This window comes from Pholis gunnellus, assembly GCF_910591455.1.
Source record: "Pholis gunnellus genome assembly, chromosome: 1".
Taxonomy (NCBI): Eukaryota; Metazoa; Chordata; class Actinopteri; order Perciformes; family Pholidae; genus Pholis; species Pholis gunnellus.
Genome location: NC_136528.1, coordinates 9,838,981 through 9,862,843, shown reverse-complemented (window position 1 = coordinate 9,862,843; position 23,863 = coordinate 9,838,981). Strand labels below are relative to the sequence as shown.

At 40.3% G+C, this 23,863-nt stretch overlaps 2 protein-coding genes across 4 annotated transcripts; both read left to right on the top strand.

Annotated features, from left to right (window-relative positions):
* Positions 1–1,441: 1,441 nt before the first annotated feature.
* On the top strand, positions 1,442–11,701 carry paqr5b (progestin and adipoQ receptor family member Vb). The gene is made up of 8 exons (XM_079180242.1): positions 1,442–1,615; positions 2,581–2,708; positions 6,262–6,467; positions 7,345–7,471; positions 8,430–8,474; positions 9,044–9,140; positions 9,625–9,769; positions 10,655–11,701. Exons 1-8 carry the CDS (start codon positions 1,562–1,564, stop codon positions 10,933–10,935), a joined length of 1,083 nt encoding a protein of 360 aa, XP_079036368.1. The 5' UTR covers positions 1,442–1,561; the 3' UTR covers positions 10,936–11,701.
* Positions 11,702–12,409: 708 nt separating this feature from the next.
* On the top strand, positions 12,410–22,999 carry LOC306697694 (kinesin-like protein KIF23). 3 transcript variants are annotated; one of them, XM_079161718.1, is made up of 23 exons: positions 12,410–12,454; positions 13,285–13,351; positions 13,604–13,732; positions 13,904–14,009; positions 14,203–14,339; positions 14,428–14,540; positions 14,687–14,857; positions 15,595–15,707; positions 15,941–16,062; positions 16,243–16,345; positions 16,421–16,500; positions 16,633–16,752; positions 16,920–17,079; positions 17,169–17,330; positions 17,567–17,733; positions 17,875–18,048; positions 18,658–18,864; positions 19,088–19,414; positions 20,985–21,218; positions 21,408–21,496; positions 22,095–22,149; positions 22,349–22,389; positions 22,586–22,999. In XM_079161718.1, the coding sequence occupies exons 1-23, from the start codon at positions 12,441–12,443 to the stop codon at positions 22,599–22,601; spliced, it is 2,907 nt and encodes a 968-aa protein (XP_079017844.1). In that variant the 5' UTR covers positions 12,410–12,440; the 3' UTR covers positions 22,602–22,999. The 3 variants fall into 3 exon arrangements, with proteins under 3 accessions (XP_079017844.1, XP_079017845.1, XP_079017846.1); XM_079161719.1 differs by lacking the exon at positions 19,088–19,414; XM_079161720.1 differs by lacking the exons at positions 19,088–19,414; positions 20,985–21,218.
* The last annotated feature ends 864 nt before the right edge of the window (positions 23,000–23,863 follow it).

Here is a 23,863-nt window from a genome sequence, read left to right as displayed (position 1 = left end):
TAACCCGAGAGGGCAGTAAAACACTTTTGCTACCGAAATATATGATATTAAAATCACCTTTAACGTTACTATAAAGCTAAGAAGGTGCGCTTCCGATGTTGTTGTCACTTTGACCTTCCTCTTGGCTTTGTTTAAATTGTTGCCACTTAAAGTCTGAATGACTTACATATTAACGAACTGACCCCGAGCCAACCCAAACTGACTCGTCTGTTTGTTTGTTGTCTTTTCACTCTGAACCTGTGGTGTTGCTTTGCAGCTCTACTCCTCTGAGAGAGAAAGCGGAACGAGATCCCAAGGTGCTCGGCACTACATGTGTGTTTCACCTCACTGATCTGTTGTGATTGCAGGTACAACACCTCTTTTTTTCAAATTAAGAGCTGACTTCTGTGGCGTAGTTTAAAAGGAAAATCATGATAAAATGTGTTTGTGGTAAGCATACTTGAATAATTTGGACTTGTAGCTCAGGATTAGGCATTTCAGAACAATGTGGGTTTTCCATCAAGCCGTTGAGATGAAGCATTAACTTATTCAATGTGTTCAAACTTAAGCGAGCATGACTTACTGTGACATATTTGAGCTCAAAACAAAATAGCTTTTGTATGCAGTGATGTCACCAAAGTAAAAAACATATCACACCTAAAAAATAATTGTAACTTCCTAATTCTGCGGTGGCGGTGAGACCTGTTTGCTTTCATTGTTTCAGAGTTTAAACAAGATAACAGGGCCGGGGAGCTCTGGCTGGGCTCGGCCGTCTCTGGGTGTGACCGCTGTGGGAAGATGGTGACATGCCAGCAAAACCAGGAGAGGAGCAAGAAAGTGGCATAAAAGGAACTCTGTTGACTTTTCTGCCAGATCTATTCATACCCTTCATTCATGAGGTTAGACCTTATCTGGACCGGCTGAAACTCAGATAGCACTTGTTAGGTTCAGCGCTGAGCTGAGCTGCCTGCTTGCAGCTCTTTTGCTGAGAGGTTCTGGCAGGCGAAATGTTGAGAAAATATTAGCGTCAGTTGCAGACCATTACAGTAATATCAATCGCAACTGAAGGGAGATTTTTAGTTTTTTCATTTTTACCGAAACCTGTTGTACTGGCTTGACTGTCATGTCTTTGGGAGAAACTTATGCAATTTCAAAAAGAAGAGATTTTCTTTGTAAACGACAGACTCGTTATGTGAATGTTAAGATGTTGTGATCTGGAAAGACTTGTCTTCCTTTTACATAATAATCCCGTGGCCAAACAGCAGTTGTGTTGCTTGCACGTGTGTGTGTGTGTGTACATGCCTTTTATGTGTGAGAGCATACACCTGTGTGCACATACCCTCCACCTCCAGAGACAGCAGCAGCAGCAGGAGGAGGAGGAGGAGGAGGAGGAAAAAGGAGGAGGAGGAGTTGCACAGGTACACTGGATATTCTCGCTGGGTTTGAAGAGGGTGGAGATGAAGGGAGAAACCCGGAGAGCAGCATGGCAACCCAAACCGTATAAAGAATGAGGCACACCCCAGCGGGCAGCTTCAGTTCAGCGCCTCCCTGACAGCAGCAGCAGCAGCACCTTGCAGCAGTCATGCTCAGCCTCATCAAATTACCACAAGTCTTCACCATCAATCAAGTGCCCAAAGTAAGTTCGTCTCATTTCATACGCTCAGACTGAGCTGGACTCAATTAGGAGGTCGAGTGTTGAGGAGGTAAATGTAATTTAATTTTCAGGGCCACACTTGTATTTTGGAACTCCAACATGTTTACATACTTTAATGATCAAAGAAGTCTTTATTTTTCTCATACAGTCTGTCTGAATGTACCTGTATTCCCCCTCTGTCTGAAACGCTCTGTTTTAGCGCTATTCAACAGAATTGCATTACTAGGCAACTGCTTTTGCTTTTTTGTTTACTTCCTGTCAGCTGATGTCATTCACATACACTGCAACAGGAAATAGACTGGGATATGTTCAGACAGTTTACCTCTAAAAACTGTGAAATGGTCTACATGTGTAGCTGTGGCGTCACAATCATACTGAAATCCCGACGGTTCGTTTAAAGACAGTTTCTGAATACTGGCTGTGTATTTCACCACAGTATTTATACAGCACTTGGACTTGAATTTATATATATATGGGACCTTTAAAACTTCAAGTCAAAAGTGTAAAAAATTGTGTATTCATTTTTCCCACAGAGTCACACTTTGACTTATACCTTTAATGTTTCACTTCATGAAATACACTTTATTGATTACTCCTGTGAGTTTGAGAGGGCTGCATAAATATTGACGTTTTGAACAATATAATGTGAAGAAGTACTCTTAAATCAGTGGTTGCTAACCATTTTGGCTTGAAACCCCAGAAAGATGAAATCAAAAACATAATCTTGACCAACAAAAACCTTTTCTTTCCAATAACTGTAGCCATTTTATTTTGGGACTCCATGGTGAAACCCCTCTCAAACATGCAACCCGTCGACTGATATTTCCTAGTCTTGTGTAGTTTGTGAGTCTTGTGAGAGACTTCTTCTGCCTCCAGAGCAGGAGAATAACAGGTTTCACAAATTTGTCAAACCGGCTGAGGACTGACTAAGAGTTTTCTCTCTCAAGGTTTTCCACGAGCACAGCATCATCTCCGGCTACCGACACCCCCACAGCTCAGCCACCGACTGCATCCTGAGCCTCTTCCAGCTGACCAATGAGACGCTCAACATCTGGACCCACTTTTTGCCCACCTGGTAAACACTCTAAATGTGTCCCGAATGCATCGCAATTTTACGAGCCATAAACGTGTGTTTGCTAGCAGTCGTGTCTTGTAGACCAGCAACATGTGGCACACCTGAAGGAATTTTCAGTTGTTTTTGTTTTGCAGGCCAGTGGCGGAGTTAGTGAGTTCATTTCACATTACATTGCATCTTCTGGAATTTTCCAAATTCCTCCTGAACCAAAGCATAGCATTTGTTGTTTTCATTCCAGTCACGAGACGTTGTTTGTCTTTGTGTTAAAAGGAATCTTGCACAGCCTGTCGAGCTTGAAGACAGTAAGACAGAATTTCAATCTGTGGATTTACAGACTGACATTTTCTGAAGTCTTTAGCTACTACCACACATAGACCGGGGTTTTATTATATCAGTTCTGGCACATTACCGACTAAAGGCTACCATTCATTTTTACTGCTCATATCCAGAGTTACAGTATCTGTCTGATTGGTATTCATAGTATCTGTCAGTGAATTCATCCCGGTGCATATTTAGTACCATAAATGTACTCAAGGTGCCAGGAGAGCAATGGACTTTTCATAGTAACGAAGCTGTTGAGGATAGCGTAGGCAGTTGAATGACTCAAGCAACATGAGAATGATTGCACATACAAACAGGTTTGTTTTGAAGACATACATCCCAGCAACCATGTGTGTCCTAATGACCTCCTGCAGTGCAGCAAAGCATCCAGTCCAACAGGACTCTCATAGTAGAGCTGCATTCATACAGTGTATTTATCCGTTCAGCTCATACATTTACTCAACCTTTTCACCATACATTGTGAAAACATCAATTAATACTGTTTGGCACAACTGATGAAAGTCCACCTCATCAAAACAGTTTGACAACTCCAGAAACCTCGTTTTTATTGAGTTGAGAGAACAATTGGATTTGTCTGTTTATAGTTGTGTGTAGGGCCGTCCCCTCTTAGTCAACTAACTGGCCATTTTGGTCTTAGCATCTTTAGTCGATTAATCATTTTTTAATGCTTTTTTTTCCTGTTAATGTTGAGGACAGCCCGACTATACATGTGTCTCAGATGAGTCGCGGGGGTCTTCTCTCTGATTAAGAGATTAATAATCCACTTCTTGTCATCTTTGTAACACATTTAATCCTCCCATTGCAAACCCCGATCTACTGATCCATGTTTGAATGTGGCGGTTAGAAGAATCAGAAGCTGTAGGGCTTAGATTAGTCGCTGTGCATGGAGGAATCACTGCTTTACAAACTGGAAATCAACTGGTGACAATATAACTAAGCTCTCAGATCAATGTTTGTCTACCTTAAAACTTTCAAGAGGTCTAGACAAAAGAGTAAGCAAGTGAGGTAATAAATAATTTAAGGTTTGATGAAACAAACAGTAGAACTTCTTAAACTCAGTTGACACAACTTGTTGGCCCTAAAATTGAGCGAACTCAAGATGACTTTGCATCTTATTGCCTAATTTCTTTGAGTTTTCTCATATTTTTTACAGTGTATTGAGAGACTTAGGATGCAACACTTGTAGGAGCAGACAGATAGGCTGAACAACTGAAGAGGAAGAATGCCAAAGATAGACAAGTTAAAGAATGATTTCTGTATCTGCCGGCTAACATTGATCTGGAGCTTAAAGCAACATTTTTAACTTCCTCCCCGAGTTTAGTGTCTCTGTTTGACAAACACAGCATGACCGCATGAAGGTTAAATCCAAGACTTCACTGATGCAATTCTTTTTTATTTTGTAGTTGTGTGTTTATATGAGATCTCGTGATTTAAAGCTACTACAGAGGTTGCTGCCCCCAGGAGCCACGATGCACTTCCTTCCTGTTGAGATGCCAGTTGCTTTGACTGCATAGTCCAGGGAGAAAGTGTGTGCGTGTGTGTGTGTGTGTGTGTGTGTGTGTGTAGGTGGATGTGTGTGTGTGCGGGTGGCTGAGCGTTGAGCATATGCTAAGGCCACATGGGTGTTTGTGTCTTGGGGCTCGGCGCAGGCCTACAGGCAAGCCGCTAATGAGCAGATCTGTGCTCGAGGCTTATGAGTTGACTCAATTAGTTAACTGCTCAGTGACGGGGAAAAGCACAAATAATGATGATTTGTTAATGAGAGGCGTGGAAACACGGGGCAAAAACTATGATAAGACTGAGCTGTGCTTGTGTGGAACTGTTATGTCACTGAGAGTTACTAACAAATACAGGGTTTAATTGAGTGACGCTTTGTTCTGACTACGTTGACAGGTATACTGACAGGTACAGGGATGACAAGCCAAGTGTGGGTCTTTGAAATGCTGGGAGCATATCAGATGTCTGTCTCGGTTGTCGTTATGTGTGTGTGTGTGTATAAGATATATATGTAATAAGATGTAAAGAGTACTATCCATGACAATATTGGCATTCTGTTCAGGCCCACTAGAGAAGGTAATTGGCCATCAAACAGGAAGTTCGTCTCTGTTGTTTTGTAATTTTCATTATTACGTCTGTCATGGTTCGATGGTTCAGGGTTTACTTTCACCAAACGGAGCTGCTTGAATGTTCCAGTTTGTTTTGGTTGGTTAAAAAAAAACGTTCTTGCTCAGATTTAGATGAACACTCTCGTGTCCGTGCATGAGATATGGAGCCAGAGCCGGGAGGCAGTTAGTTTAGCTTCGCATAAAGACTAGAAGCAGAGGGAAACAACTTGCATGGCTCTCTCCACGTTTAGAAATATAACTACCAACACCTCGGAAGCTTAGCAATGACGTTATATTGTGTTTGCTTGATCCTTAAACAAATAGAAATATTGAAATGACAAGTTGTAGTTTTATGCGAAGTGACGTGCTAAAATGATGATGTATAAATATCATACACCGAATGTTAAGCCACTTCTATATTATCTCTTATATGTGCAAATATTCCTGCAATACTACTGATATTACTACAGTGTGACAGATAACAGCCTAAATTCAAGATAGAAACTGATCAACTGTGTGCTTTTTTATCTCTGGCTCAGAACTCAGTACTGAGGCAATGTTTTCACTGATTAAATACCTTCTGTTGTTACATTGGCTACTTCCATTTCTTAATGCGTTCATGATGCTATCAGACATATAAAGTAACAACAAGGCCACACCAACAGTGTTTTGCTTCTCTATCTACCCCTGGTCAGGGCGTTATCATTTCTTCCCCTCATTGAAGTTGAGCAGAGGCTACATACCTCCACTTAGCTCCATGAATCCACAGTTAGGTGACAAACCCAAAGAAAAAAACATCATAAAGCTCCAAAATCTCTCATAGGTGTGACTGTGAAGGACATATCATTCACATAGGTGATATACTCTTGGAACCATCCAGTGACCCCCCTTTTTATATTACTTTAATATGTCAGTCCTCTGTATATATTGACACTTATTTGCTCCCTTTTTTGTATCGTGCATGGGGCCAATTGCTTGACGTGTGATAATGATGATCAGGCTCCAAAACTAATTGATTTGAAATTACACATTGTTACTAAAGACGCACACAAAAATACTGCTGCATCCAATATAATCAAGTTAATGTGACCTGTTTCTCCTGGCAGGTACTTCCTATGGGAAGCAGTGACGGTGGTGTTGGTGCAGACAGCATGGAAGGACTCCTTCAGCTGGCCTCTGGTGCTCTTCCTGCTCACCTGCTGCATTTATCCGCTGGCGTCGAGCCTTGCTCACACCTTCAGCAGCATGTCTGTGCGGGCACGCCACATCGGCTTCTTCTTTGACTACGCTGCCCTCAGTTTCTACAGCCTGGGTAAGTGTATGGTTCTCTATCAATAGGTCCAAGAGCGGCTATGTGTTATGCACTGAGCACTTACTTTACTATCACTTAACCTCTTAAAAACCCACCTGACCGCAAGGATTTAGGGTGCAGGGTTAAATGATGATCAACAATTTTTTTAATGTAAGGTTTTATATTCATTAAAATTATGTATGTGCCAACTGCTTTTACTCACTTCTGTGACACTGGGAAACATACGGAAGCAGTTTGATGAATATAAAACATTTTATAATTTAAAACATTGGTCATATAACCTTAAAACCTAAACCCTAACCCGTTGGCAGGCGGAATACCCACCTGCCCACTGGCTTGTTAAGAGGTTAACAAGTTAGTTTCAGTAACGGAACCAGATGTGTTATGTAAAAGAAATGTCTTAAGTGTCTTAACATGTTGTGTTTAGTGAAATGTATGTCTTTTTAAATTTGAGAGAAATCTGACAATAAAGGGAAATCAAATTTAATCAGATCAAATCAAATATGCTATCTTTGTCTGTAAACATAGAGGTAACAAAGTTCTGACTCTGAAACAATTACAACATATAAAGACAGCAACAGAGTTACTCACACAGACTGCAGAGTATTATTATTACCAGTTGGGATGTATAATCAATCCATACTTTTTGTGAGGCTTTAATGTTTGATTTTAAGTATTGATGGAAGTTAGTGATGGTGTTGCGTTGAATGTCTTTGTATTAAAAACAAGTGTTTTTAATACTCTGTCTTCCTCCTGTACATTTTGTAAATGGGGGTGAACAAAGTATCTAACTGCAGCGTACGCATACTTTTCCAAACATAAAACAAACTGTGTTCAAAATGTATAATTGTGCACTGTTTAATGTGTCCTGCTGCAGGCTCAGCAATCGTCTATTCAGCTTATGTTTTCCCGGACAAGTGGGTGAACAGCTTCTTTCACCAGTGCTACGTCCCCATCGCTGTGTTTAACACTGTCATCTGCACCGCCATGGCCTGCTACTCCAGGTATGGTGACAACACAGAGAACAAAAATATCAGTGTGTTCTCTTTTAGAAAAAAGATTAACCTGTTAGCGTGCTAGCAAGCATCCAGTTTTAAGTCACAGAGCTTAGCATTTGTTCCTAAAATATATATCCCCAGAAAGGTGTTTTACTAGCAACAGTTAAGGTAAAATGATCTTTGTTAGTTAAATGTGAACACTGATAATACATGAGAGGCACAAACTCTGCCTGTTAGCATAATACCAGGCTAATATGCTAAATGCTAGATACCACATTTTAGCATGTTCATATGCTAAATGTTACACCTAAATTAACATTTAGTAGCTACATTAACATGCATAGTATCCATACAGTGTTCTCTCATCTCCAGTGTCTTTATTTACTGTTGGTTTGACTTGTAAATAAGGATAATGTTAACGTGTACCTCAAAAGTGTAGTCCTGGTCCAGAGGTGCAAGAAGTAGCCTACTCAGATATTTTACATAAGTAAAAGTAGCAGTACCACATGGTATAAATACTCTCTTACAAGTAAAAATCCTTCATTCAAAATTTGACTGAAGTAAAAGTACAAATATTCACATTAAAACTAGTCATTACGCCAATTTCAGAAGATTATTGGATTATAATTATTGATGCATTAATATGTTGATCCCCTTAATGTTCTAGTTGGCAGCGGTGGAGCTAATTACTGCACTTTATATTCTGCTGAGTTGCTTGTGAATAAATGTGTGATCCCTGTGGTTGGCAAATAAAGGTGGTTTTCATCAAATGTGAACTAAAATGAGAAATATTAAGTTTGTAGGACCTTTGTCACTGAGGAGAACACTTCAGTACACATTCTGTATAAAATCAGCACTGTACCTCCGAACAATTATCACAATGTTATCTCTTCATGTACTGGATTGATGTTGGCTCGGTCTGGCTAATATATTGTTCTTTTACTCATCTCTCCCCACTGCTAAGGCTTGGCCTACCATTTGTCCAATATAATCATGACGTCATACAGAGGTAAAAAAAAACTGCTCCTATTGCTTCAACATTCTATCATAAATTGTGTTTATCGTGCCTCAAATGATGGCAGCAACAGATAAATGTAAAATCATCCTGTCAAAATGTGTGATTATTGACGTGTCTTCAGACCGACTTCATCCCACGGACATGTTTGACTTTTAAGAATTGAGCAACTCTCTGTCTAACACAATGGGTGTTACCTAAGCGTGACGATGGGGACCAGCCCTAAGCGATTTAGTCTAATTGTTTATATGTTTCAGCTGCTGGTTAGAGGAGCTGACAAAAGAGTGGCAAAACGTGTTCTGTAACAACCTGACTCACTGACTTTAACTCTAAGAACAAAAAGTTCTGGCCATAATAACTCTTTAGATAAAAGAGTTCTGTCAAGTTTACCATTTATGTACAGCACAGAAAACATGACATGTTAATTAATGGTTTATTTATTAAATCATTTATTTCAAGTTATTTGAATTATCTTTTTTAAGTGCATGGACTTTTTTGAACAGATGTATCTACTTATCCTGACATTTCCAGCTACTGAGCACATTGTGTCTTTTTTCTTTCAGATTCTCAGAGTGCCAGGCTCCAAAGTTCAGCAAATATCTCCGTGTTGTTGCCTTCACCTACCCCTACATGTTTGACCACATTCCTCTGTTCTACAGGGTAGGATCATATCTGTGCACTTCACACACATGTGTCTTCACAAAACACACATCTGAAAGGATGTGTGTTTCCTTAGTGTCACAGATAACATTTCATATATCGGACATCATTTTGAAATCCAAATCGTTTACTTGAATGACTTTTCTGCTTTTTTCAAATACATGGCTTTATGTTACTGTAATGTCCATGACAAGGGTTATATTTGATGTGATATAATTTAAAGTAATAATAAGCAGTAGTTAAGCTTTCATTAATGCACATAGTAAATGTATGTGAGATATGATATATGATGTGAATCTGGTCAGTGAAAGAGGAACATTTGACACATTCCCCCTTTGAGACTAGAACCACAGTTTTATGCTCCACTAGAGATACTTAATAAATGCGTTTACGCCTCATTAGAACAATTTGAAGGTGATAAAAGTGGCAGAAATGGAGATAGCATTGTAATCTGTTGAATCTGTTCTGTGTGTTGTGCTCACAGGTGTTTCTGTGTGTAGGAGAGGGCTGCACAGACAATGATACCAACATGCTCCACTACAACCACATCACCTTGGCTCTCCTCACAGGCTTTCTGTTTGCCACACATTTACCTGAGCGCCTGGCGCCTGGCAGCTTCGACTACATAGGTGAGACTGATTTGAGGGGTGGCTGTTGTTGTTGTTGTTGTTGTTGTCATTAGCATGTTACACATTGGTTTGTTTGCCCAGTGTGCCAACCACAGCCTATACAGAGGATTATCACAGGAGTCTACGGAGTGTTTCGGCGTCTTTGAGAAAATATGATTTAGCTTTACTGTTTTCATTCTCACCGGTCTCATCAGCGTTGTTTCCCATCACAGCTGGCGGCTGTTTTAAGAAAAACTCTAAAAACCCACAGCACACCACCTGATCAGCACCGAACTGCAGACAGAGTTAACAATTAGCTGGTGATCATAATGGAGCAGCTACATAGACAGATATTTCCCTCAAGAGTAGGTGAAGACCAAAACAAAGCTAAGGAGAGTGCTATACAAACAAATGTTGCTTCGTATTTGCAGGATGTTTACAATAAGTCATAACAACTTATGGCGATGTGTCAGTGTTGCATTTACAGTTTTTTCACCGCCAGAAAAGTAGTTAAAGCAGGATCAAATTATAAATGTTTAAAACCTCTGTGTTTTAAACTTGCAGCAACTTGTCTTATAAAGGTATATGAAACAATAAAAAAATAGCGTGAGAGGTTTGCCATAATGATACATTCATGATGATCCTACAATATTGTCTTGTATAGCTTTTGAATGCAGTGTTTTTAACAGCTCCCTGTCAAATGTCACATTTCTTAGACCTCTACACCACTGGAGTCACATTAACACATGAAATGCTTTCTCATTTGTGTTAATCATTGTGAAATAATGCTAATCTATAACCACCTCCACGTTTTCTGTTGAAATCAGTTGGGAGTTGTTTCCAACTGTGACTTATTTTTCGCTGTGCCGCCTGAACTCAAACACGACTCGACTGCTCCCCCTGCAGGTCACAGCCATCAACTCTTCCACGTGTGCGGCATCCTCGGCACCCACTTCCAGATGAAGGCCGTTCAACAGGACATGGTGGCACGGCGCCCCTGGCTCCTTGAACACTCCATGCCCATCACCTTCGCCAGCTCAGTGGGTGCAGCGCTGCTCTGTGTGGTGGTGAATTTGACTATCATCTTCCTCTACAGTCTACCTCTCCTCTCTGCTCCAGCCTGTCAAGAAAAGAAACATGGCAAAGGTGCAAAGAAAGCCTCAGCCGGGGCCTGCCTCTGCTCCTAAACCTCAGGCTTCTTAAATCTTAGCTGGTCACAAGACATACAGACATGGGAAAAGGGTGCATTATGGGTGAAAGAACATATTTGAGCTATGAGGAGCTGATGTAGTGTAACTTGCAGTCTACACTAAACTCGAGGTGTGGGTAAACTGAAAATGAGGGCGTATGTTGCACAAACATACAATGGAAATCAAACTAAATGTTTGTTACATTATATGTAATGAATCTAAGTGTTTCTAAGGAAACTGTTTTCTACAAAAAGCTACAAAGGTAGCATGTTTGCTACTATGAGGAAGTGCTGTCTATCTTAATAGAAAGATAGACAGCTCAGTTCTCTGATTTCCACTTGTGGGGTATGAAGAGAATGTCAGCTGCAGGGAACAATCACTATGTCAAATTCAAAATGTTAAATTCACTGTCAATTTCAAATTGTAGCGCTGCATTTAGACACTGCCTTTTCATCTTTATAGGGCTTGTGCTTGTTCACAGCCTATTGGATTGTATTGCCTTGTACATCACTCACATACTGACAAACATGCCAAGACAAAGGAGACAGTTAAAACAAGGGATGAAAATGTAGGAAGTCAACAAGTTCAAAATGTGGTTACTGTTAATGTAAAATATGCAGCCTGATACAGAGAAAATGTTTTCAGAATATTACCCTCATATGATTGCTGTCTCTGTTCCCTGCCACAATGTGCCGTTGGTGCAAAACTGAAAATATTTTTGTACAATGTTATTTATTTTCAAATAAACGATAAACCAAACTTACCTGTGTGTCATTCTGATGTCAGTTTTTTAAAGAATAAAACAATCAAGGAAAGTCCATTTTGTCTTGTCGGAGATCGTTTCAATTCATTTTTGAATTGAATGAAACTATCATAAACATAAATAAAGTAACACATACATGTATGAGAACAAGAAGCAGATAGTGCCATGAAATTATATTATAATTTACAATGATACAGGATAATGCTGTAAACTGTTTATAAATTCTTATATGAGAAAGAAATGGAACTAAAGATGTACAGTCAAGTCCTTTTAATCAATGTGCTCATTTTGTTTAGTTTTTTGCAATTAAGCAACAAAGTGAATATCATGAATATAGTGACTAATTGTGAGATTTTGTATGTAGACTTTGTTGAGAATAATAGCTAATAAGATAAAATTCATGTTTTAAAATTGTATTTCACACAGTAAATAACATTTCATAAAATAAAAAAATATTTGAGTAGCTTCCCAGCATTACAAGTAGTGGTTTGTAATACTTTATTAGTGTACCTTTAGTTATCTATGTTCAAATTAAATATAGTTTCTCTGTTTACGTCACATTAAGTTCGTTGTAATCGAGCAAAGATCCGGGAGGCGGGACTTCCGCTGCTGACCACCCGTGTCATGCGCTGTGATTGGTTGAAATATTAGCGACACGGAAAAACGTTTCACAGAGGGAATTTTCAAATCGAGAAGAGGCGCTCTGTGTTCAGTGGAGAGGAGTCCAACAACACAAACAATGCAGAGACCATAGTGAGTATTACCATCTTTTGTGTGTACTTAACACGATAAACGGCTAACAATCTACACCTATGCATTGTGGTAGCAATATGAACCAGGTAACGTTAGAACACGTAGCGGTTGTTCAGAAGAAAAAGAGTGTTCGCTTCATACTGTTAGCATAGCGCTCTGTCTAATGCTAACGAGGTGACTATATAGGTCAATATATCGGTGTATTACAGCTCATGTATCCACCAATGTGTGTTATGTGTCCATGAAAAGGGCTAAACGTTATCCAGCTTTAGTTATAGTAACGTTGAACTGGCAAATATCATGTTAAGTTCATATTTTTCTTGATCGTCACCTGTGAATTGTCGTTAGCAAGTTACACCTGTGCTAATTTAGCTAATTTAACGGCAGTTATCGTAACGTTAACTGCTAAGAAAGCGAGTAGATTACGTAACACTATATATATCAGAATACTATATGGCCAAAACTATGGGGACACTTTTACACAAGTAATTTTACACATAGCTGTGTAGCTCTAAGCATATGTACTTTTGGTCTCAGTTCCTATTTAGGGGAATCCTAATGTTAAAAGAGAACAACTTTGTGGAAAGAAAGTCTTCTCTGGTCTCTACATAAAGATGCACGAAGCCATAAATAAATATGTATCTGAGTTTGGTGTGGAGGAGTTTGAGGATGAATTGGACCTCAGGGTGTGAGCTACTTAATGTTCAGGTGTCTACATTGTGCGAGTTACTCAGGTGGATTAGTAATGAGGCGATGTGTCTGATTAATTCAATGCAGCATGCATCTTTTTGGTGTTTGACGTTGATTCTGTAATTCTTTATCACTCGCAGCAAAGTGAAGACTCCTCGGAGGCCTGGCCAAAAAAAGGCATCCAACACAGAGAAAGATCCTGTTGGAGTAAGTGAACGCTGCCTACTTTGTTACTCTTCAAACTTAAGTGAGATCAGACAGTCAAAGTAGAGTCTTACAAACACAACACCAAGTCAGGAGACATTTGTGTCGATCTGCTTGCACTGAATTTGTGACTGGCCACATAGGTTCGTGGAGTCTTAAAAGATATTGAGTTCAAATCAGGTTTATCTGAATGTAGTTATTCCAGTTGTAATGGCTTCATCCCCGTAGACCTCATCTATTCCTTCATGTTTGTAGGTTTACTGTCGTATACGTCCACTTGGAGCAGAAAATGAGGAATGTTGTGTCGACATGATCAGCAGCTCCACTATTCAGCTACATGCTCCCGATGGCCTTAAAGCCAACCGCAACGGGGAATTCAAAGAGGTAAGTGTGCTGCCGCCCTCTCTCTTTGACAATGTAAAGCAAATCACACTGTCATATTTGCCTATATCTATAACTGGTTTAGTCACAGTAGAGACCTGATAATTTCTTGGACACTAACTGGTATATTACGTGATGATTTACACGTATTGTATGTTTTGTTTTATCCTTCAGACACAGTACTCATTTAAAAAAGTATTTGGTATTAATACTAATCAAATGGAGCTGTTTGAGGATGTGGCCAAGCCTCTGATAGAGGACCTTATTCATTGTAAAAATGGTAAGTGAATTTCAGTTTTTAATGAGGATCTGTGCAGAATGCCGTCCAGTGAAAATCACTAACATATCCTCTAAAATAATTGACCACACTGACCACAGCACACATTCCCTAATATATATAATATATTCTCTACGTCAGCCCTAATCCTCTGTGTGAGACGTGGTTATGTGATTGGGGTATTCCATGTTCATAGGTCTGCTGTTTACGTACGGTGTTACTGGAAGTGGTAAGACCTTCACCATGACCGGCTCACCTGGTGAAGGTGGACTCCTCCCCCGCTCTCTAGACATGCTCTTCAACACCATCAGCCCCATTCAGGCCAAACGATTTGTAAGAAGTTTTGTGTATTTGGTCTTCAAAAAACTAAAATGTACCTTTTTGTGGGCTGGACGGTAATAGGTTTTTCAATCTTTATCAGGTGTTTAAACCAGATGACAAAAATGGGATGGAGGTCCAGGGTCAAGTTGATGCTCTCCTGGAGAGACAGAAACGAGACAGTCAGCAGTCTGTACCCAAAACACCATCCTCCAGGTAACTGAGTAACTTTATTTCACTTTTTACTTTCTATACTGTTTATGGTGTGTGTGCTGCTTATGCAATTTGAATGAACTGAATGTAAAGTACACGTTCGCTGCTGTTTAATGTTGCTTTTCTTTTCTTTCGGTTTATTTTTCCAGGCAGAAGGCTGACCCAGAGTTCGCGGATATGATCAGCTCAGACCAGGCGTGCAAATATGAGAATGTGGATGAAGACTGTTGTTACAGCGTTTTTGTGTCCTACATCGAGATCTACAACAACTATATCTATGATCTCCTCGAAGACGCTCCGTTTGACCCCATCAGACCAAAGTAAGAGCATTTCAAACCGTTGTATGCTTTTCTTTGAGACACAATATCATTTTGGTGATTGTCTGTATAACGCATATTTGTATCCAGGTTTATTTTTGGTGCATTTCATATAAAGATGGCTCTGCAGTAAATGAATATAGGGGAAAAACTGCTCTGTCAGCAAATGCGCTCACGCAATAAGTGTGATCTGTAAATGTTTAGTTTTAGTAGTTCTGCAACCATTCGTGTCTGCGTGACAACCACTTTGACTGCCTTTCGTGTGCTGAATAAGTTCAGCGAGACAGTTGACAAGATGCACTTTTATAAATCCTGTTTTCGTTAGGTGGCTCGGTGGAGGCACGCCTGTACGGAACAATGAGTTCATGTATGTGGCCAGTGAACGTACATGAGACAGTTTATTCGTGCTGTAGCTGCTGTCACATAGGTCATCAGTGCATTTCCATCCCATTAATCCAAAGCCCTGTAAATAGCATAAGTGTAGCTTTCTAGCTTTAGTTTCATTTTGGTGGCTTCAAGGATTGGCTCCCTGCTGTTAGCGTGGAGACGCATAACTTCCCTGTATGGCTCAAACTTGCATGCGTCTGTACCCCTGAATGTGTCCCACGCCAGATTGTATTTTATTTGAACGTTAGCACTAACGTCAAGTAACTGTCATTTTAGCTTTGGCTGCTTGTCTCACTAAAGCGACACATCATTGTGTTACATTGTGTTTAATCATTGGCATCAACTTGTTTCAGAGCACCTCAGTCCAAGATCCTCCGTGAAGATCAGAATCATAACATGTACGTGGCTGGCTGCACAGAAGTTGAGGTCAAGTCAACGGAGGAGGCCTTTGAAGTCTTTTGGAAGGGTGAGTGGTAATAATTATGTATGTATGTATGTATGTATGTATGGAGGCAGCCATGATTATTACAATGTTGCAGTGAAGTTGTGAGCAAATTCTCGACCACTATCAGCATTCATCTGTTAACCCATCAACCCAGCAGGAATAATTGGACAAAGCAAAACATTTATTATGATTTGACCTTTATTGTTGTTGTTAACATCACACACTGTATTAATGATGCTCTGCTGTTTCTCCAGGACAAAAGAAAAGGAGAATAGCCAACACTGAACTTAACCGTGAGTCCAGTCGCTCACACAGCGTGTTCACAGTGAAGTTGGCTCAGGCACCCCTTGATGCTGACGGGGACCACATTCTACAGGTGACATGCAGTTGCATCATGTTTTTGATGTTGAAATAGGCTGATTGTTTGTCTCTATGATGAATCTTTATTCAAAGATAGCCAGTGAATCCTTCGCAGATGAAATAAAAACACATCACGTGTCACAAAGGATTCCAGCCGATGTTTGTTGATGCTAACAGCATGTTTAATAAATTGCAGGACAAAAACCAGGTGAATGTGAGCCAGCTGTGTCTGGTTGACCTGGCTGGCAGTGAGCGCACCAGCAGAACCAGAGCAGAGGGAAACCGCCTCCGCGAAGCAGGTCAGTTAACTTCTTACTGTGGGCTTCTCTCTGAAGTTCAAACCCAACACGTCTCTAGTAATGTGTCGTTTACAGGTAATATTAACCAGTCCCTGATGACACTGCGCACCTGTATGGAAGTGCTTCGTGAAAACCAGATGTGTGGAACTAATAAGGTTGGTATTTTATCATCTGTTCATCATTTTATTTGTTGCTCTGTTTTATTTCTATGAACAGCAATATTTATCATCTTGCTTGTGGTCATTTTCCAGTCGGTGCAGCTTCACAGAGCCTTTATTTTCTTCCAGATGGTGCCATACAGGGACTCTAAAGTCACACATCTGTTTAAGAACTACTTTGATGGAGAAGGAAAGGTCAGGATGATTGTGTGCGTCAACCCCAAGGCGGATGATTATGATGAAACGATGGTAAGACTTTGTGTTTGTGTTGCAGAATAGTTTAAATGTAAAGTCTTGTGTCTTTATTCTCAGTAGCGTTGCCAGAACAAAAGTCCTCTTATCCTTTGCAAAGCTGAACTATCACGGAGAATGTTGGCGAGGGTGTTCCTTATGGTGTTCTGTTGTATGTGCTGCAGCTGGTCATGCGCTTTGCAGAGATGACCCAGGAGGTGGAGGTGGCGCGGCCAATTGACCGGCCAATCTGTGGCCTTGCTGCAGGACGCAGACACAGAAACCGTGCCTTCAAAGATGAGCTGTCACATCGCCTGGAAGAGCGAGGAGGTCCAAGTCATGCCGGTAAATCACCCTCAAATCTGTACTGCTTGCTCTTTGTGCTCGTATCGTATTCTCACGTTTTCCATGCCGTGTTCTTTTTCTCACTGTAGGTGACCCATCTCTCCTGAATCAGCTCATGGAAAGCCTTCCAGCCCTGCCTCATTGTGAGCTGGTGGACCCAGCTGATGATCATTCGTTGCCTCGCCTGATTGAGATCCTGGAAAGGAGGCTTCGTGTCCGTCAGATGATGTCAGAGCAGTTTGACAAAACTGGTATTGATCCATTTTCTAAGCCACAAATAACCTGTCTGGTTTATAGAGAACCTATTTCTTTGTTGGTAGCAATTAATGAATTAGTCATTTTTAGAAGGCAATATTTATTCAAACTGGTTATCAGTGATGGATGACTCCCTACTCTTGCTTAGTCACTGAAGGCTTTTCTGGTCACTGAGTGTATTATTTTCAATATTGTAGCTCAACAGCTAACTTTAATTTGTTTTCTCTCACAGCAAATGCACTGAAGTCCATGTTTCAGCAGTTTGACGGTCAGATCAATGCAAAGGAGACGTTCCTTCATGAGCAACGATGCAAACTGAGCGAGAAAGACAAAGTCATCGTCAGTCAGAAGACGGAGCTAGAACGATTAGAGAAGAAATCCAAAACGCTGGAATACAAGGTGTCTCCCTGACTTACAAAACTCTCTTCTTCTCTTTTCATTCGGTTGGCAACATTTGAAACATGCTTATAAAAGTAGGCATCTGTGAATTCACTCTTTTTAAGAGAAGCTTGTATTTACTGTGCTGGTCCACCTCCTCAGGTCGATATCCTGCAGAAGACGACGGACATGTACGAGCAGGACAAGCGGTCGCTTCGGCATGAGCTGGAGACGCGGGAGCAGCGGCTACAGAGAGAGCTGACCGACAGGAGGCGCATGGAGCAGCGCATGACTGGCATGATGACGGACACCAAGCTCAAGTGGGAGAAGGAGTGTGTGAGTGGAACTATTAAGAGCAGCCCTACTTCACTCGGGTTACTCGAGTGAGATAGTTTAATATCAGAGCCGATAATGATTATGTTTGTTGTGGCCAATACAGATCCAATAACGAATAGTATTATTCTTACAAATGTGAAGAAGACAATGAATACATATTTAGGTTTAATGTTTATTTTTCTACTATAAAAGCAATATTTAGAAACCTTCATTGTCTCTAGAATAAAGAATACATTCATTCATTTATTGTAGACTTACACCAATTAATCCATAACAAAATTATTATATATATATATATATATCATATATTCCCAAAAATAATAATACAAGTAGCCTAATTCCTTTTTTAATATAATAAAACTTAAACAAAAAAGCTGTGACAGATTTTAGTCCAATTTTTAAAAGAAAATCACAATACTTCAAACTTTCATCAGGTAAAATTAATTTACTATCTGTGTTGCAAGAACTTTGTGGCTGGTAAAAATATAACTGATTGTTCATCTAAAAACAAGAAATGTGAGCCACAATACCTCCCAGACTATTGACATGACGGGATTAGATGATGACACTGTTCTTTCTATTGTTCCCCCGCTGGTGTTTTCTAACTAGGAGAGGCGAGTGAACGCCAAGCAGCTGGAGATGCAGAACAAGTTGTGGGTGAAGGATGAAAAGTTGAAGCAGCTAAAGGCCATAGTGACGGAGACCAGCAGCGTCGGTGGGTTTCCCTCCGAGCGGCCGGAGAAACCCGAGAGGCCCTCGAGGGAGAGAGATCACAACATGGGCCAGAAGAGGTCTGCCTCGCCATCACTACTTCATGTGAGTTATTTACTCTGTAGCACTGCCTGTTCCATCAACGTGCACTTCAACATTCTCTTGTGAATCTTGGAAATTTTGCCTGCCACTACTTCTTATTGTAAAAGATTTCTATGCTTCCTGTACACGGCATCGTCTTTTCTGTATCACCCTGTTGTTGTGTTTGTGTTCATCTGGAGCCCCTAACATCCACAATGCTTGGCCCCGTTCCCTCATCACTTTTCAGGACTTCAACCAAACTCCCTCCCACCAAACTCAAGCCAATGTTAGGGCAGTTCAGGACCCTTACCCCAACACCTCCTCCTGCTCCTCCTCCTCCTCCTCAGCCTATCCCTCAGTAGCCTCCTGCATCTCTGATTGGGAGCACAGGCTCCCCGTAGACTCAAGCAGCCAAGCTAGGCACTCTGAGACCCCGCAGTACAGGAGCCGGACTCCCGCCCCATGCCACGGCACCAGCAGCGTGGGCCGCAGGAGAGGCCAGCGCTGGGCCGCAGAGACCGAGGCCCCTGCTACCACTCTCGTCTATGGGCTAGACCTAGAGGCAGGCACAAGGGTTAGTGTGTGTGTAATCCAGCCTAGATGTCCCCAAGGATGTGTTTGGTTTTGTCTCTGCAAGCCTGTAGTGCAAGCCTTGCCTTAGTGTAGAACTGCTCCTGTATTGGTATCAGTAGATGTCTGCTTGTTGAGAAATGCATCAAGTAGAAGCGCTGCATCAGTGTCGGCTGGTGTTTCTCTAGTAAACGCTAGTAAATCATCTTGACCTGCATCCAAAGCCTCCGTAGTAGCAGTAGTTACTTCATGTCTGTGGTGCTTTCTGTTGCTTGTCGCCAACTGCTCTCTAGAATAGTTTTTCCTTTGTACTGTATCATCACATTCAGTAGCAACACTTAAAATGACAAATGGACTGTCGCCACTAAAAATAAACACACGTACGCTGTCACGTAGCAGTAATGCACATTTTTAACGACTGATGCAAAAAGTTGCATGTTTATTTATCAGATATTCAAAGAAATTAGTTTAAGATGGGTAACGGAAAAACACACTTAAAACCTAAAACACCATACACTCAATGTTGGTGTTTGGTCGATCTCTGTATGGAGTGATTTGATGTGGCACTCCACACTGATGCTCCTCAGTGTACTCAGCTTGCACAAACATCTCGAGTGTCCCACTTTTAACAATTTCTAAAATAAAAAGAATCTGTCCATCGCGTGCTCACTTTCATGTCTTCATGGGAGTGAGAGACACATTGCCGGGCTTTGGTTTCCCACGACTACAAATGAGCTACAACCTTTACTTGACTCAATGCACCACAGTTAGAAACGCTATGACTGTACACACATGTGGATCAAACTCACTAATGAAAACCTGCAGTTTCGTACGGAGATACTTGGCTTCTTAGAAAATATGCGCATCTGTAGCTGTTTGGTCTTTTGGTCAAAATCTAAATCGGTCCTTTTGATTTGCCTGGTTCCAGACTTCTGAATGGCTGCCAACATGTTCTTTCAGCGTTTTTCAAATGATTAACGAAGTGGAACGAAACAGCAGCTCATTGTGATTATCAGGCTGACTTTAACCACTACGATGCAGAGATCAGATCTTCTGTTCCTTATTGACCCGCTCAGTACGTCACAGTCAATCAGTTGCCATTGTTTACCAAGAAGTTGTTCCCTCTGTGTTTAAGAATATATCCTGTAAACCACATCTGTATTTTGTTAGCATGTAGTCCAAACCCACGTCCTCACTACTGTTTGCGCTGCTTTGCATGTTGATTCTTATTCTCACTCTACTGGGCTATTTCTGATGCAGCGTGAGCTTTCAGTTACTCAATGAAAACATGTATTGCTGGAAGGCCAGATTATTGTTTGGTGTGAGATTTGAGTCGACATATTAATTCCAATACCATGGACATACTTATGCCCCCAGGATTTAATGTTAAGACCTCTGCAGCGGGACGTGCCCTGTCCCTCTTGGACTTCCAGTAGTACATGTATTTTCAACACAAGCTAACACCGTCTCGTGATCAACCGTCACTACTAATCCCCAACAAACGTTAAATGGTCCCTGCTGGTGTCACATGTGAATAACTTGCTGGTTTGTTTCTCTCACGCTGGGATCGCCAGACGGCCCTTCCAGTTCATCCAACGCACAGGCGCTCACACTCTGCGGGTGGGGAGAAATGGGTAGACCACAAACCACGCTCTAATTTGGACCTAGACACTGTCATGCAGCCAATCTTACCCAATGCAATCAAGGTGTCGACCCCGAATGAGAAAGCTCTGTCCAAATGCAACAAGTATGTGCTTAGACACCAAGAGCTTGCCTCAGACGGGGAGATCGAGACCAAATTGATCAAGGTAAAATTACATAATTGCTTAATTTGAGACTTCTGATTGTTTTATAACTTGCATGCATTTGAGTTAATCACATTCTGTTTGATTTCACTTTGACGTCTTGTTTTGTGTTTTACTGGGCAACGGCTGTTCCTGTGTTCTCCTCTGGACATTTGTGAAGTTTTTCTTTTTGTTTTTTTTTAACCTCCTCAGGGCGATGTTTTTAAGACGAGAAGCGGAGGACAGGCGGTGCAGTTCACTGACATTGAGACACTAAAACTAGAGTGCCCAACTTCATCAAGGTACGGCATTGTCCCAACTACTACACTAGTTTTTATATATTTGGCAGCATCCTGGCATTTCAGGTCCAATCATATCTTAAAACATAAATGTATTTAGGTGCCACATACTTTTTCCTTTGCTGCAAGAACTTTTACAATTTACACATTTGAATAGAAGAGTTTTGGGAGGAGCAAGTTGGGAAAGAAATCAAAATTTAAGACGAGCCAAAAAGCACCTGCACAGGAGTGGAGTGGCTTTTAGTGAGGTTTTTATGTGCATAAAAAGAAGTGGTCAGAAATGCACTTATAGGCACCAACATCCTGTTCATTTATTTGTAATTTACAGTTTTACACTTAAAGATGTATGTCTGAAAGAAACTGGAAAAGGGTTTGTTTTTCTCTCTCCCACAAACTGTTGGGTTGACACCAAAATCTGTAATTGAAATATATGATTTAGTTATTTTGTAAATGAATACTGATAGCAGGTCAAATGTCATTAAGTTCATGTTAAGAACTTTGGAGATTTTAGGGACAGATTTATTTTATGAGATAATGGCTAGATAAATTAATTGTGAGAATATTGCAAAAGGAAGTTCATGTTTATATGTTTTTGTTTCAGTCGCAAGAGGGGCTCTGGAGAAGGAGCCGCTCAGATGGAGGACATAGAAAACCGGGTACGCTCCTAATTTAATTCAATTACTCTTAACCATTGCGTTCTGCTCATTTAGTGTGTTACACGTCCTCAGGTATAAATGTTCAGGGTCTTTAACCATTGATTTTTTCAATTAAAATTCATACGTTTTATAGAATTTGATTCATGTGCATATCCCTGTTTCATGTGTGAACATTTTTCAACTTTTTCCCTCCCATCAGGCTCCAGTAGCAAGCACCAGTTCAGGCTTTGGGTATCAAAAGTAAGCAAATGAACGTTTATGTGTGTGTTTATGTATATATCCATTGTTTACTATGGTATGTAAGGTTTCAGCTGCTGTCTTGGAATTATTTTTTATTTTTCATTATACAAATAAGTGTCTATATGTATGTTTATATTTTGTAGCTTTGGATTTAAAATTAAGGTTTGTGCTTTTTTTTTTTTTCTTCTTCTTCCAGACGCAGGAAGCCTTGAGCCGCCCGGACATATGAAGGAACTGTTTTCTTTTTGAAAACATGCAAGATGTTTGCCTGACTATCAGAGCAGTGAAGGGACCGCCATTGGAAACGATGCATATTTCTTTGAGGCTGAGCATTTTTCTATTATGACTGATTGTATTACAAATTATTAGGGTGCAATTCTAATGAGATCATATTCTAAATGGTGTTGATTTATTAATCTAGAATGTGTCAATTGTAATTTGCTGGATTAATGTGTTTTTTTGTTTTTCAATGCTAGAATGATAACTTCTTAAGGATATGGATATCCCATGATAAATGTAATGCTTTTTTACTTAATCTTTTTACTGCTACCCAAAGACTAGAATATTTGAGCTTTTGAACAATAGAAAATTTAATTTTTTTTTTTGTGTTTATAGCGTCATTGCTTGCCTTTCTTTTTTTTTTTCAGGGGTCACTCATTTACTGGATGTTACACTAAGTTTATGACTGATAACAAAAAATAGAGCACAGAACGCAGTTTTAGAATTACAATGTGCAAACATGTAAATATAGAGCTGTTAAGTAGGTTTTTGCTAAAAAATCAATCTCAGACTAACTGAATATATGAAGTGTTTTACTTCTGTTTCTCCTCCTGAGATGTGTAACTCGACCCTTTTTGCTGGCATTAAATTTATTCAAACACCAAGTGTCTCCATAATGTTTCTCATTTCATGAAGACAGATGGGTTTAAAGTCCATCTTTAAGGACTTCAACATATCCAAAAGACATCTTTTATAAACATATGGCAGTTTGTTACAGTTAATCTTAGTTTAAAGCAGCTGTACGTTTATTGGAAGGTTCTCCACCTCTTTGATCAGAGCAGAGGAAAAACAAGGCAAACTAATTAAATGGTGTGTATTTGGAATATTGTGTTTAGTAACTGCTTTACTTTGACTAAATGAAACTTACATTGTATAGATTGTGGGATCCCAATTATGAGAATATTGAATCGCATGAAGAAAGAAAATGCATCTATGTTACGCTGGAAATGTATACTGTTTAATCTGAGACGCAACGGGACTTCCTGTCAGTATTTGTAAAAAGAGAGACTGACCTCTGATGTTCTGTCACGACTCACTCAGCCTGAAGTCAGAGGCTCACTTTAAGGCTGTTTGTACAAAATATGTTCGGCCTGTCACCAGGTGTCAAACCAAAGTACACATCCAGGTGGGAACATATACTTCCTGGTGACTGGAGCGCTCTGTTTATACTGCTCGTGTGAAATCCTACCAACAT